At 52.0% G+C, this 14,941-nt stretch overlaps 3 protein-coding genes and 1 pseudogene across 3 annotated transcripts; all 4 read left to right on the top strand.

Moving 5' to 3' along the window:
* Window positions 1–591: 591 nt before the first annotated feature.
* On the top strand, window positions 592–5,663 carry LOC146762879 (ubiquitin carboxyl-terminal hydrolase 35-like; annotated as a pseudogene).
* LOC146762878 (uncharacterized) lies at window positions 5,515–6,710 on the top strand. Its single transcript, XM_085540133.1, has one exon. The coding sequence runs from the start codon at window positions 5,706–5,708 to the stop codon at window positions 6,708–6,710; it is 1,005 nt and encodes a 334-aa protein (XP_085396259.1). The 5' UTR covers window positions 5,515–5,705.
* Window positions 6,711–8,897: 2,187 nt separating this feature from the next.
* On the top strand, window positions 8,898–10,515 carry LOC146762877 (ubiquitin carboxyl-terminal hydrolase 35-like). The gene is made up of 2 exons (XM_085540060.1): window positions 8,898–10,011; window positions 10,275–10,515. The coding sequence occupies exon 1, from the start codon at window positions 8,898–8,900 to the stop codon at window positions 9,963–9,965; it is 1,068 nt and encodes a 355-aa protein (XP_085396186.1). The 3' UTR covers window positions 9,966–10,011; window positions 10,275–10,515.
* A 2,762-nt stretch (window positions 10,516–13,277) lies between these two features.
* On the top strand, window positions 13,278–14,790 carry LOC146762876 (uncharacterized). The gene has a single exon (XM_085539969.1). It carries the CDS (start codon window positions 13,786–13,788, stop codon window positions 14,788–14,790), a length of 1,005 nt encoding a protein of 334 aa, XP_085396095.1. The 5' UTR covers window positions 13,278–13,785.
* The last annotated feature ends 151 nt before the right edge of the window (window positions 14,791–14,941 follow it).

Here is a 14,941-nt window from a genome sequence, read left to right as displayed (position 1 = left end):
AAGGGGGCACATAGAATCTGTTATCCCCGTGGCAGTCCAACAGAGGGATGTTCAGCAGGGCTGAAATTCATCCTCCCAGTGCTGGTTGCCACATACCAAACCAGTCTTCTCCTATATGAAGTGAGACCCGGTGGCTTAAATGTGTTTTTCCCTCTCTCTACCAGCAACCTGCCATCTCACCAGAGAGCTTCCTGTCTGCCTCCCAGCCATTCTGGTTTACCCCTGGTTCTCAGCAGGACTGCTCGGAGTATCTCAAGTACCTCCTGAATCGGTATGTGGCAAGCAGTATTAATTTTGGAGCCCAGACGCGGTGATGCCCCAAGCATTCACATCATATAAAATTCTGACCCCTTTGAAGTGGTGCAAGTGGCTGAGAACAGAGACTGGGAGTAAAAGATGGGAAAACCGGTCTGGGACTTCTTAGTAGAACTCTGTTTGTGCCGACCTGGGGGGAAGAAATGAATTGGGCTTGAAAATTTCTGAAATTGCCCCACGTTCAGAGGAAAAGTGTTTGCCTGACAAGCCTCCTCTCTAAAATGGTGATTTTGCCTTTCTTTCACCAACAAATCCCAAGTCCCCAGAGTCCTGGTGATGCCCTGCAAAGTGGGGTCAATACACGTTGACCATCTGTGCCTTCTGCACCACCACACTTGGCATCAGGCCCCTGTGCACACACAGAAACCATACTGTAGAAACTCGTGCTGTATGTTTTATTGTTCTCATCTTTTTCCTTCTACCAAAGATTACATGAAGAAGAAAAAACTGAAAAGATCTACTACCAGCAGCTCAAGGAATCCAGCTTGATGTCTCAAGCCATGGAGCATCAATCCATAAACAAGACACTGGTTGAGAAGATGTTTGGGGGAAAAATGTTGACAAAGATTCGTTGCTTGAAGTGTTTAAACGTGTCTTCACGAGAAGAAGCCTTCACAGACCTGTCATTGGCGTTCCCCCCATCAGACAGGCCCACGTGCAGGCCAGGAAGCACCTCTGTTTTACAAGTGAAAGAAATCGGCCCACAGTTTATTGAGTCCCCCAAAAAGCAGCCAACAGGATCTGCCTGGATCCGGAGGAAGCCTGCTGTGTCTGGAGATCCCGGAGCCCAGCCGGTGCTGATGGAAATACTGGGTTTGCAGGAGCCCAGAGAACCAGCACATACAACCAGAGATGCTCACTGGGCTTCTGGGGAGCAGACACGCGTTCCTAAGGAGTCCCGATCTCTTGGGGATTTAATCAACAATTTTCTATCCCCAGAGAGACTGACCGCAGAGAATCAATACCACTGCGAGAAATGTGCTTCCTTGCAGGATGCTGAGAAGGTGGCAGAGCTGACAGAGGCCCCACATTACCTCATCCTCACACTGCTGCGCTTCTCCTTTGACCCAAAGACCATGAAGAGGACAAAGATCCTGGAGAATGTCTCCATTCCTGAGGTGCTCAAACTGCCCGTCCACGTCAGCTCTGAGGAAACTGAGAACATTTGTCAGCATGAGATGGGCAGATCTGACCTGGGCAGCACCTTCGTGTCCACCATGTACGACCTCTGCAGCGTGGTGGTGCACTCGGGCATCACCTCCGAGAGCGGACACTACTACTGCTTCTGCAGAGAGTGCACCGATACCGTGCCCAACACACAGCTTCTGGATGGGACACCAAAACTGGCTTTTAACAAGCAGCTGGACTCTGAGATCCCGTGGTACCTCTTCAATGACCACAGGGTTTCCACCTGCTCCTTTGAAACCATCAGCAACCTGACTTCTTTATTTCCCAGTGCCACTGCCTACATGCTCTTCTACAGGCAGCGGGCAGAGAGACCAAGCTCCCCACTGCATGCGGCTGTGGCAGAAGTCAGGAAACTGCACAGCCGGTCCTTCCCTCAGTAAGGACTTGATGGAAGCCATCTCCAAAGACAACATCCTCTACTTGCAGGTAGATATCGCAGCTTGCACTTTCCCATTGAGATTGGGTGTCTAGGTGCTGGTTTTGAATCACCCATGTGGCTGGAGAGATACGACACTTTGATGTATCTCTCCAACCAACTTTGAGAGATGAGTTACATGTCTCAGCAACACCAGATTATTTGGGGGAAAAATTGTCCAGATCAAATGGGACAGCACAAAATGGTGGGAGCAATTCCCAAGCATCATTTCCATGTGTATAACAACAATGTACTTCTGTCGTTTCTCCTACAGGAGCAGGAGCAGGAAAAGGGGGCGAGGAACAGAGCTGTCTACATTTCCACCTTGCCAACATCCCCGCTGTGGTGGAGAGACTCCATAAGAAGACAGTTCCTGATACAACACAGTGCAGCCCCCTGAAAAGGTTGAAAGTTCACAGCTAGAAAGACATCCAACGTCCAAAACATCCTTCATCCAGCCACCACCAGAGTCCTCCACCACATCTTTGTGACATGCTTAAAAGAGCGGGACAGCAAATTAATAATTTCTCAAAATTCCATCCATTTTCTCTAATAAACATCCCTCCACCACAATCTCATGTGTCTTATGGTGTTTGATTCAACACATTACCAGTATTCCAAGGTAGTGAGCCTGCAAGCTTGCTTGGCGGCACTGAGCAGCAACCGGTTGACCTGGACGATGCTGAGAGACCGAGCGGCTTTGGTTGGGACTTTTGTGCTCCACTGGGCCCTTCTTGTGTCACTGGTGACCTCTGGGTGCTGTGAGAGGACACGGCAGACCCAGCTGTTTGTCCAGATGTGTCTTTAGGACTTGGTTATTCTGGTGTTACTTGGTTACTCTGGGCCAGACCTGCCAGGCTTGACAACCAGGCTGTCATTTAAGACGCCTTGAACTAAGGCCCTTAAACCCACTGGCTACTTCTTAAAAAAGGAAAGGAACAAAACCAGATTCGCTGTATGCACCCTATGAAAGTGCACACTATGGAAAGCAGAAGTGGAGTCCTCAGTACATGGAGACATGGAGCTGTTAGAGCACATGCAGCTCCATGGACACACGTGGACAAGCACGACTCATACAGGCACAATGGGAACATCTGGGGGCAATCGCGGGGCCCAGCGTGTTTGCTCCAAGAGGTGAGTGTCCTGCTGTGCCCGTGGCACAGAGCTGCCCCCGCCGTGGGTTGCAAAAGGAGCTCATTTCTGTTCCCAAAATAGGAGCGGGTTGCCACACAGCCCGTCTGTCCTTTGGCCCTTCTGGCAGCACTGGGCAGAGGAGCCCGACGGGACTTGGCATGTGGCTCCACGTCCGCCGGCGCTGCCGTCAGCCCTGTGCCGTCGGTGCGGCGCGGCGTTGCTCAACCCCCGGGCACTGACGGGCAGATGTGGAGTCCTCAGTACAGGGGAATAAACATGGAGCAGCTGGTGCATGCAGGGTATTGGGTAGGTGGTTCCTGCGTGCACCAGGGGTGGAGTCAGGGAGGTCATGAGTATCTGGGGCGGTCACACGTACCAGTATATAGGGTTTGTGGCGCGGCATTAAATGCGTACTTATGGCGTTAGACACAGGGTGTGAGTCCAATCACTTCCCTGTGCGCAGAGGCATGGCACTTTCACTCGGCACCCTTAATTTGTCGCCAGCTCAGGAGGCAGCAAGGCTGTTGATCCACAGGGCCCAAAACAGCAGTCCCTGGTCACCAAGCAGAAGGCCTACAGCTTCCTGGCATCCTGGGACACCTTTGGGACTACCTTGTGCTAGGAGGGAGAACCTGGCTCATTACAGATGCCTTGATAACTATCTGCATTCTCTGGCTGCTGAGTTCTGAGGGGCAGCGTTCAGAGGACACCAAGAGAAGGACCTCCGCATGGTCCTGCTGGTTTGGTCTAACCTCCTGGCCCATCAGGTCTGAGGACAGGAAGACAAACCAGGATGCCATTGGCCCCCTTGGCCACCTGGGCAAACACACTGTTGGCTCATATTCAGCAGACTGTCCATCAGCACAGGGACAACACAAGGTCCCTTTCCCTCAGGCAGCTTTCCAGCCACACCTCCCCAAGCCAGTAGGGTTGCCTGGGGTTGCTGTAATCAAAATGCAGGACCTGACACTTGGCCCTATTGAAATCCACACAGGATACATTGGCACATTCATCCCGTCTATTCAGGTCCCTCTGTAGTGCCTTTCTGCCCTCTGGCAGATGAACACTCCCTCCCAGCTTGGTGTCCTATGAATGTTGTAAGAATGGCTGGAGAGCAGCCCTGAGGAGAAGGACCTGGGAGTGTGGCTCGATGCAAGGTTCAGTAAGAGCTGTCAGTGTGTGCATGCAGCCCAGGGAGCCAACCATATCCGGGGTTGCATAAGGAGAAGTGTGACCAGCAGGTTGAGGAAGGTGATTCTGCCCCTGTGCTCCACTCTTGTGAGTCCCCACATGCAGTACTGCATCCACTTCTGGAGCCCCCAGCACAAGAAGTGCATGGAGCTGGTGGAGAAGGTCCAGAGGAGGGCCACAAAGATGATCAGAGGGCTGCAGCACATCTCCTATGGGAACAGGCTGATGGAATTGGGGCTCTTTGGCCTAGAGAAGTCTCTGAGGGAACCTTATAGTGGTCATCCCAAACATGAGGGAACCCTACAGGAAAGCTGGAGAGGGACTTTTTAAACAGGCAAGTAGAGACGGGAAACAGGGAAATGGCTTTCAAGGGGAAGAGGCTAGTTTTAGGCCATAGATTAGGAAGACATTCTTTAGTGTGAGGCACTGGCACAAGTTTCCCAGTGAGGATAGGATGCCCCCTTCCTGGAAGCATTCAAGGCCAGGCTGGATGGGGCCGTGAGCAACATGGTCTACAGGGAGGTGTCTCTGCCTTTAGCAGGGGTCTGCAACTGTATGATCTTCAAGGTCCCTCCCAACCCTAAGCATTCTGTGCTGCTATGATTCAATGAATCGATGGATGGGAGGAAGTGGAGGTGTGACAGGGAGATGGAATTTGGGAGTTGGGTGCCCAGCCCCAAGTTGGGTGCATGGGGGCCCTCCTCCATGCCCAGGTGACATGCGGAACCAGACTCTATAACCAGAATTCTTGTATTGTAACAATAGCAATGTCGACATGTCCCACTAGTCCTTTCCTTCTGAGATTCCCCAAAGCCTAGGATACTTAATCTTCATGAAAGGCCCCTATTTACCTGATTCCTACTTTCACAGGAGCCACGCTGCTGCTCCAAATGCAGACAACAATCCCATTTATATTTTTTCTAGACGGACAGCAGAGCATGCTTCTTTTATTTAATCCTGCTAGGCTGGAGGTGCTGCCGATGGGAAAACAAAATGGATCTGGAGCTGAAGTTAGAAAAAAGCACAGTGCATCCAGCTGTTATTCAGGGTCTTTCATGAAACTGGCGTCCAAGGAGGATCCAAATCCTTCCGTCTGCTGCCGTGTCGGCTTCCTGCTTTGTGGGAGTGGCACATGGAGGAATTCCCTGAGCCTCAACCCTCTGCCTTGACGAGATGCAAGTCTAAAAAATTGTCACAGGTTACCTAGATTTACCTGTGCCCGTGACAGGGGCAGCCACCATGGAATCCACCAGAACACACTGGCAGTCCTATGGGCGGTGCAGGGGAAAGGCATTGTGACATCACAGAGCAGGGCGTGCCATCAGACTTAGTCAAGTCGCGCTGGCAGCCTCCCCCAGCTCAGACTCGTGGAGCAGCCGCTCCGTCCTGGTGGTCACAGCTGGAGCTCTGCTCTGGGTGACAGCCATTTGTGCGTTGAGATTGTTCTTTGCGAGAGATCAGGATGAATCTCAGCCTGGCTCTCCTGCTGGCCGTGGCTCTGACTATGTCTCCATTTGTGGGACATGGCTCTGGCTATGCCAGCTATCTCAGCTGGGTCTGGAATCGGGACCCAAAAGAGAATGTTCCTGAGGAGCAGCATCCGGTGGAGACCAAGACCCTGACCTCCACTTGGCCCTGCTGGTTTGGCCTGACCTCCTGCCCTGTCAGGACGGAGGACAGGAAGAAAACCCGGGTTCTTCCTCAGGAGCAGCATCCAGTGGAGAACAAGATCTCGAGCTCCACTTGGCCATGTTGGTTTGGCCTGACCTCCTGCCCTGTCAGGGTGGAGGACAGGAAGAAAAATCAGGACATTCCTCAGGAGCAGCATCCAGTGGAGAACAAGATCTCGAGCTCCACTTGGCCATGTTGGTTTGGCCTGACCTCCTGCCCTGTCAGGGTGGAGGACAGGAAGAAAAATCAGGACATTCCACAGGAGCAGCATCCAGTGGAGAACAAGATCCTGACCTCCACTTGGTTGAGTTGGTTTGGCTTGACATTCACCAAAGGAACTGAGGGCAGGAAGAAAAACCAGGTCGTTCCCCAGGAGCAACAACCCGTGGAGACCAAGATTCTGACCGGCTACTGGCCCTGCTGGCTTGGCCCTTCCCAGTGCCCCAAACAGGTCCGGCACAGAGGCAGCAAGGTTGTTGTTCCTGAGGGCACAAAGCAGCAGTCCCCAGGCACCAAGTGGAAGCTCTACAGCTTGCCTTGCTTCCTGGCCCACCTCTGGGACTACCTGGTGCAAAGAAAAAGAACCTGGCTCCTTATAGATCCCTTGATACTCACCTGCATTTACTGCCTGTCGAGGATGGCCTGCGGCCTCTGGAGAAGACTAAGAAACCCTCGGGGACAGGTGAGCGATCGAGTTGAATTGCACAGGGAGGGTACCGTGTCTGCACAGCAGGGAGCCATCAAGGCCATAAACTTGGAGACCTTTAAGGAAAGCAGACCCCCAGAAGACCGTTAGCTCTCCCCAGGGACTTGCCCAGCCACAGGGCTGTCACGCAGTAAGAGACCCCCACGCAACTCAGGGCCTGCCAGAGGAGGTGGTGTGAGCCCCACGGGCTCCCCCGAGCATTCCCACGAGGCTGGAAAAATTCTCCGTGCAAACCAAAGCCCTGCAGAGTGATGCTTTGCCAAACGAGCCTGCATCCCTTTCACTGTACCCATGTTCTCTCTCTTCCAGATAGCAGGACAAACGGCCTCAGTTTCCAAAGAAACAGAGTGCCAGGAAAAGGACAACGAAGTTGCTTCCAACCTGCTCAGCCTGAAGTACCAGCTGCCCAGCTGCCCAGTCGTGGCTTCCAAATCACAGTCAAGGAAGATTGGCTTACTGAACTCGGGAAACACTTGCTACATGAACAGTGTCATACAGTCTCTCTTCATGGCTTCAGAGTGAGTTGTTGCTCCCTTGTTCCCTCTTAGGACTGCTCCCGGGTTGCTCTTTGCACTGGCATTGTGCTTCCCACAATGCTAATTGTCCATCTTGTTTTGCATCTGCGGTTGTCTTCTGCAGCTTTCGGCATTCAGTGTTGAATTTAAACGAGAGTGACCTCCAGCCCCTGATGACAAAACTGAAGTCGCTCTTTGCATTGTTGGAGCACAGTCAGGTAATTATTTCATGTTCTAGTTATTTCTTTGGACCAAAGTCCAAAAACCACAACAGCAACAAACCTTTAGATTCCAGATGTTGTGAATCTTTCATATCTGAGGGAAAGTAAGAAAAATAGCCCATACACAAAGTAATTAGGAGTCCTTTCTCCACCAACCTGAAATTTAACATGAGTGACTCCAGATGGGTCATATCTCAGTCCATTGGTGAAGGCACCCGTCTGTCCCGCAGAGACACCGTGTTGACTTTTCACTTGATGTGAGCCCACTGACCCGCACCTCTCTGTTTTCCAAGACTTGACTGGCAGCTTTGCCTTGTTCCATTGTGGTGCTACACCATCACAGATCCATTGCAGGTCTCTTTCAGGGGGTAACGTAGAGAACATCTTAGCTTGCAGATTTGGTCATAAAAGAGCCTGTTTATTCCATGGTGTGTTTGATGTGCATTCACATACTTGCTTGTTGTGTAGCTCGTAGTTAATGATTTCCCAGTAATTTCCTAAAATCCTATAATGCCTGCAGAGATCAGAGGATAAATGGAAGTTTAGTCGATTTTTATAGATTTCTTTTTTTAATAAATGGACTTGGTATCAAATTAAGGATCAAATTAAGTACAGGCTGAAGTTAGTAGAAGTCTGTGGGTCAGGAACAGAAAGCATTTTGAAAATGAATGAAGAAATGAATGCATGTATTGTTCATATGAGTACCTAATTGATACGTGCTGGTAAAAGGGGGCACATAGAATCTGTTATCCCCGTGGCAGTCCAACAGAGGGATGTTCAGCAGGGCTGAAATTCATCCTCCCAGTGCTGGTTGCCACATACCAAACCAGTCTTCTCCTATATGAAGTGAGACCCGGTGGCTTAAATGTGTTTTTCCCTCTCTCTACCAGCAACCTGCCATCTCACCAGAGAGCTTCCTGTCTGCCTCCCAGCCATTCTGGTTTACCCCTGGTTCTCAGCAGGACTGCTCGGAGTATCTCAAGTACCTCCTGAATCGGTATGTGGCAAGCAGTATTAATTTTGGAGCCCAGACGCGGTGATGCCCCAAGCATTCACATCATATAAAATTCTGACCCCTTTGAAGTGGTGCAAGTGGCTGAGAACAGAGACTGGGAGTAAAAGATGGGAAAACCGGTCTGGGACTTCTTAGTAGAACTCTGTTTGTGCCGACCTGGGGGGAAGAAATGAATTGGGCTTGAAAATTTCTGAAATTGCCCCACGTTCAGAGGAAAAGTGTTTGCCTGACAAGCCTCCTCTCTAAAATGGTGATTTTGCCTTTCTTTCACCAACAAATCCCAAGTCCCCAGAGTCCTGGTGATGCCCTGCAAAGTGGGGTCAATACACGTTGACCATCTGTGCCTTCTGCACCACCACACTTGGCATCAGGCCCCTGTGCACACACAGAAACCATACTGTAGAAACTCGTGCTGTATGTTTTATTGTTCTCATCTTTTTCCTTCTACCAAAGATTACATGAAGAAGAAAAAACTGAAAAGATCTACTACCAGCAGCTCAAGGAATCCAGCTTGATGTCTCAAGCCATGGAGCATCAATCCATAAACAAGACACTGGTTGAGAAGATGTTTGGGGGAAAAATGTTGACAAAGATTCGTTGCTTGAATTGTTTAAACGTCTCTTCACGAGAAGAAGCATTCACAGACCTGTCATTGGCGTTCCCCCCATCAGACAGGCCCACGTGCAGGCCAGGAAGCACCTCTGTTTTACAAGTGAAAGAAATCGGCCCACAGTTTATTGAGTCCCCCAAAAAGCAGCCAACAGGATCTGCCTGGATCCGGAGGAAGCCTGCTGTGTCTGGAGATCCCGGAGCCCAGCCGGTGCTGATGGAAATACTGGGTTTGCAGGAGCCCAGAGAACCAGCACATACAACCAGAGATGCTCACTGGGCTTCTGGGGAGCAGACACGCGCTCCTAAGGAGTCCCGATCTCTTGGGGATTTAATCAACAATTTTCTATCCCCAGAGAGACTGACCGCAGAGAATCAATACCACTGCAAGAAATGTGCTTCCTTGCAGGATGCTGAGAAGGTGGCAGAGCTGACAGAGGCCCCACATTACCTCATCCTCACACTGCTGCGCTTCTCCTTTGACCCAAAGACCATGAAGAGGACAAAGATCCTGGAGAATGTCTCCATTCCTGAGGTGCTCAAACTGCCCGTCCACGTCAGCTCTGAGGAAACTGAGAACATTTGTCAGCATGAGATGGGCAGATCTGACCTGGGCAGCACCTTCGTGTCCACCGTGTACGACCTCTGCAGCGTGGTGGTGCACTCGGGCATCACCTCTGAGAGCGGACACTACTACTGCTTCTGCAGAGAGTGCACCGATACCGTGCCCAACACACAGCTTCTGGATGGGACACCAAAACTGGCTTCCAACAAGCAGCTGGACTCTGAGATCCCGTGGTACCTCTTCAACGACCACAGGGTTTCCACCTGCTCCTTTGAAACCATCAGCAACCTGACTTCTTTATTTCCCAGTGCCACTGCCTACATGCTCTTCTACAGGCAGCGGGCAGAGAGACCAAGCTCCCCACTGCATGCGGCTGTGGCAGAAGTCAGGAAACTGCACAGCCGGTCCTTCCCTCAGTAAGGACTTGATGGAAGCCATCTCCAAAGACAACATCCTCTACTTGCAGGTAGATATCGCAGCTTGCACTTTCCCATTGAGATTGGGTGTCTAGGTGCTGGTTTTGAATCACCCATGTGGCTGGAGAGATACGACACTTTGATGTATCTCTCCAACCAACTTTGAGAGATGAGTTACATGTCTCAGCAACACCAGATTATTTGGGGGAAAAATTGTCCAGATCAAATGGGACAGCACAAAATGGTGGGAGCAATTCCCAAGCATCATTTCCATGTGTATAACAACAATGTACTTCTGTCGTTTCTCCTACAGGAGCAGGAGCAGGAAAAGGGGGCGAGGAACAGAGCTGTCTACATTTCCACCTTGCCAACATCCCCGCTGTGGTGGAGAGACTCCATAAGAAGACAGTTCCTGATACAACACAGTGCAGCCCCCTGAAAAGGTTGAAAGTTCACAGCTAGAAAGACATCCAACGTCCAAAACATCCTTCATCCAGCCACCACCAGAGTCCTCCACCACATCTTTGTGACACATGCTTAAAAGAGCGGGACAGCAAATTAATTTCTCAAAATTCCATCCATTTTCCCTAATAAACATCCCTCCACCACAATCTCATGTGTTTTATGGTGTTTGATTCAACACATTACCAGTATTCCAAGGTAGTGAGCCTGCAAGCTTGCTTGGCGGCACTGAGCAGCAACCGGTTGACCTGGACGATGCTGAGAGACCGAGCGGCTTTGGTTGGGACTTTTGTGCTCCACTGGGCCCTTCTTGTGTCACTGGTGACCTCTGGGTGCTGTGAGAGGACACGGCAGACCCAGCTGTTTGTCCAGATGTGTCTTTAGGACTTGGTTATTCTGGTGTTACTTGGTTACTCTGGGCCAGACCTGCCAGGCTTGACAACCAGGCTGTCATTTAACACGCCTAAACTAAGGCCCTTAAACCCACCGGCTACTTCTTAAAAAAGGAAAGGAACAAAACCAGATTCGCTGTATGCACCCTATGTAAGTGCACACTATGGAAAGCAGAAGTGGAGTCCTCAGTACATGGAGACATGGAGCTGTTGGAGCACATGCAGCTCCATGGACACACGTGGACAAGCACGACTCATACAGGCACAATGGGAACATCTGGGGGCAATCGCGGGGCCCAGCGTGTTTGCTCCAAGAGGTGAGTGTCCTGCTGTGCCCGTGGCACAGAGCTGCCCCCGCCGTGGGTTGCAAAAGGAGCTCATTTCTGTTCCCAAAATAGGAGCGGGTTGCCACACAGCCCGTCTGTCCTTTGGCCCTTCTGGCAGCACTGGGCAGAGGAGCCCGACGGGACTTGGCATGTGGCTCCACGTCCGCCGGCGCTGCCGTCAGCCCTGTGCCGTCGGTGCGGCGCGGCGTTGCTCAACCCCCGGGCACTGACGGGCAGATGTGGAGTCCTCAGTACAGGGGAATAAACATGGAGCAGCTGGTGCATGCAGGGTATTGGGTAGGTGGTTCCTGCGTGCACCAGGGGTGGAGTCAGGGAGGTCATGAGTATCTGGGGCGGTCACACGTACCAGTATATAGGGTTTGTGGCGCGGCATTAAATGCGTACTTATGGCGTTAGACACAGGGTGTGAGTCCAATCACTTCCCTGTGCGCAGAGGCATGGCACTTTCACTCGGCACCCTTAATTTGTCGCCAGCTCAGGAGGCAGCAAGGCTGTTGATCCACAGGGCCCAAAACAGCAGTCCCTGGTCACCAAGCAGAAGGCCTACAGCTTCCTGGCATCCTGGGACACCTTTGGGACTACCTTGTGCTAGGAGGGAGAACCTGGCTCATTACAGATGCCTTGATAACTATCTGCATTCTCTGGCTGCTGAGTTCTGAGGGGCAGCGTTCAGAGGACACCAAGAGAAGGACCTCCGCATGGTCCTGCTGGTTTGGTCTAACCTCCTGGCCCATCAGGTCTGAGGACAGGAAGACAAACCAGGATGCCATTGGCCCCCTTGGCCACCTGGGCAAACACACTGTTGGCTCATATTCAGCAGACTGTCCATCAGCACAGGGACAACACAAGGTCCCTTTCCCTCAGGCAGCTTTCCAGCCACACCTCCCCAAGCCAGTAGGGTTGCCTGGGGTTGCTGTAATCAAAATGCAGGACCTGACACTTGGCCCTATTGAAATCCACACAGGATACATTGGCACATTCATCCCGTCTATTCAGGTCCCTCTGTAGTGCCTTTCTGCCTCCTGGCAGATGAACACTCCCTCCCAGCTTGGTGTCCTATGAATGTTGTAAGAATGGCTGGAGAGCAGCCCTGAGGAGAAGGACCTGGGAGTGTGGCTCGATGCAAGGTTCAGTAAGAGCTGTCAGTGTGTGCATGCAGCCCAGGGAGCCAACCATATCCGGGGTTGCATAAGGAGAAGTGTGACCAGCAGGTTGAGGAAGGTGATTCTGCCCCTGTGCTCCACTCTTGTGAGTCCCCACATGCAGTACTGCATCCACTTCTGGAGCCCCCAGCACAAGAAGTGCATGGAGCTGGTGGAGAAGGTCCAGAGGAGGGCCACAAAGATGATCAGAGGGCTGCAGCACATCTCCTATGGGAACAGGCTGATGGAATTGGGGCTCTTTGGCCTAGAGAAGTCTCTGAGGGAACCTTATAGTGGTCATCCCAAACATGAGGGAACCCTACAGGAAAGCTGGAGAGGGACTTTTTAAACAGGCAAGTAGAGACGGGAAACAGGGAAATGGCTTTCAAGGGGAAGAGGCTAGTTTTAGGCCATAGATTAGGAAGACATTCTTTAGTGTGAGGCACTGGCACAAGTTTCCCAGTGAGGATAGGATGCCCCCTTCCTGGAAGCATTCAAGGCCAGGCTGGATGGGGCCGTGAGCAACATGGTCTACAGGGAGGTGTCTCTGCCTTTAGCAGGGGTCTGCAACTGTATGATCTTCAAGGTCCCTCCCAACCCTAAGCATTCTGTGCTGCTATGATTCAATGAATCGATGGATGGGAGGAAGTGGAGGTGTGACAGGGAGATGGAATTTGGGAGTTGGGTGCCCAGCCCCAAGTTGGGTGCATGGGGGCCCTCCTCCATGCCCAGGTGACATGCGGAACCAGACTCTATAACCAGAATTCTTGTATTGTAACAATAGCAATGTCGACATGTCCCACTAGTCCTTTCCTTCTGAGATTCCCCAAAGCCTAGGATACTTAATCTTCATGAAAGGCCCCTATTTACCTGATTCCTACTTTCACAGGAGCCACGCTGCTGCTCCAAATGCAGACAACAATCCCATTTATATTTTTTCTAGACGGACAGCAGAGCATGCTTCTTTTATTTAATCCTGCTAGGCTGGAGGTGCTGCCGATGGGAAAACAAAATGGATCTGGAGCTGAAGTTAGAAAAAAGCACAGTGCATCCAGCTGTTATTCAGGGTCTTTCATGAAACTGGCGTCCAAGGAGGATCCAAATCCTTCCGTCTGCTGCCGTGTCGGCTTCCTGCTTTGTGGGAGTGGCACATGGAGGAATTCCCTGAGCCTCAACCCTCTGCCTTGACGAGATGCAAGTCTAAAAAATTGTCACAGGTTACCTAGATTTACCTGTGCCCGTGACAGGGGCAGCCACCATGGAATCCACCAGGGCACGCTGGCAGTCCTATGGGCGGTGCAGGGGAAAGGCATTGTGACATCACAGAGCAGGGCGTGCCATCAGACTTAGTCAAGTCGCGCTGGCAGCCTCCCCCAGCTCAGACTCGTGGAGCAGCCGCTCCGTCCTGGTGGTCACAGCTGGAGCTCTGCTCTGGGTGACAGCCATTTGTGCGTTGAGATTGTTCTTTGCGAGAGATCAGGATGAATCTCAGCCTGGCTCTCCTGCTGGCCGTGGCTCTGACTATGTCTCCATTTGTGGGACATGGCTCTGGCTATGCCAGCTATCTCAGCTGGGTCTGGAATCGGGACCCAAAAGAGAATGTTCCTGAGGAGCAGCATCCGGTGGAGACCAAGACCCTGACCTCCACTTGGCCCTGCTGGTTTGGCCTGACCTCCTGCCCTGTCAGGACGGAGGACAGGAAGAAAACCCGGGTTCTTCCTCAGGAGCAGCATCCAGTGGAGAACAAGATCTCGAGCTCCACTTGGCCATGTTGGTTTGGCCTGACCTCCTGCCCTGTCAGGGTGGAGGACAGGAAGAAAAATCAGGACATTCCTCAGGAGCAGCATCCAGTGGAGAACAAGATCTCGAGCTCCACTTGGCCATGTTGGTTTGGCCTGACCTCCTGCCCTGTCAGGGTGGAGGACAGGAAGAAAAATCAGGACATTCCACAGGAGCAGCATCCAGTGGAGAACAAGATCCTGACCTCCACTTGGTTGAGTTGGTTTGGCTTGACATTCACCAAAGGAACTGAGGGCAGGAAGAAAAACCAGGTCGTTCCCCAGGAGCAACAACCCGTGGAGACCAAGATTCTGACCGGCTACTGGCCCTGCTGGCTTGGCCCTTCCCAGTGCCCCAAACAGGTCCGGCACAGAGGCAGCAAGGTTGTTGTTCCTGAGGGCACAAAGCAGCAGTCCCCAGGCACCAAGTGGAAGCTCTACAGCTTGCCTTGCTTCCTGGCCCACCTCTGGGACTACCTGGTGCAAAGAAAAAGAACCTGGCTCCTTATAGATCCCTTGATACTCACCTGCATTTACTGCCTGTCGAGGATGGCCTGCGGCCTCTGGAGAAGACTAAGAAACCCTCGGGGACAGGTGAGCGATCGAGTTGAATTGCACAGGGAGGGTACCGTGTCTGCACAGCAGGGAGCCATCAAGGCCATAAACTTGGAGACCTTTAAGGAAAGCAGACCCCCAGAAGACCGTTAGCTCTCCCCAGGGACTTGCCCAGCCACAGGGATCCCACACAGTAAGAGACCCCCACGCAACTCAGGGCCTGCCAGAGGAGGTGGTGTGAGCCCCACGGGCTCCCCCGAGCATTCCCACGAGGCTGGAAAAATTCTCCGTGCAAACCAAAGCC

This window comes from Coturnix japonica, chromosome 1 (assembly GCF_054131305.1).
Source record: "Coturnix japonica strain WE chromosome 1, WE-NBRP24, whole genome shotgun sequence".
Classification (NCBI taxonomy): domain Eukaryota; kingdom Metazoa; phylum Chordata; class Aves; order Galliformes; family Phasianidae; genus Coturnix; species Coturnix japonica.
This window is presented reverse-complemented; position numbering and strand designations above follow the sequence as displayed.

Coding starts and splice junctions, on each gene's coding strand:
- LOC146762878 (XM_085540133.1), top strand. CDS start 5,706: ATGAATCTCAGCCTGGCTCTCCTGCTGGCCGTGGCTCTGACTATGTCT.
- LOC146762876 (XM_085539969.1), top strand. CDS start 13,786: ATGAATCTCAGCCTGGCTCTCCTGCTGGCCGTGGCTCTGACTATGTCT.
- LOC146762877 (XM_085540060.1), top strand. CDS start 8,898: ATGGAGCATCAATCCATAAACAAGACACTGGTTGAGAAGATGTTTGGG.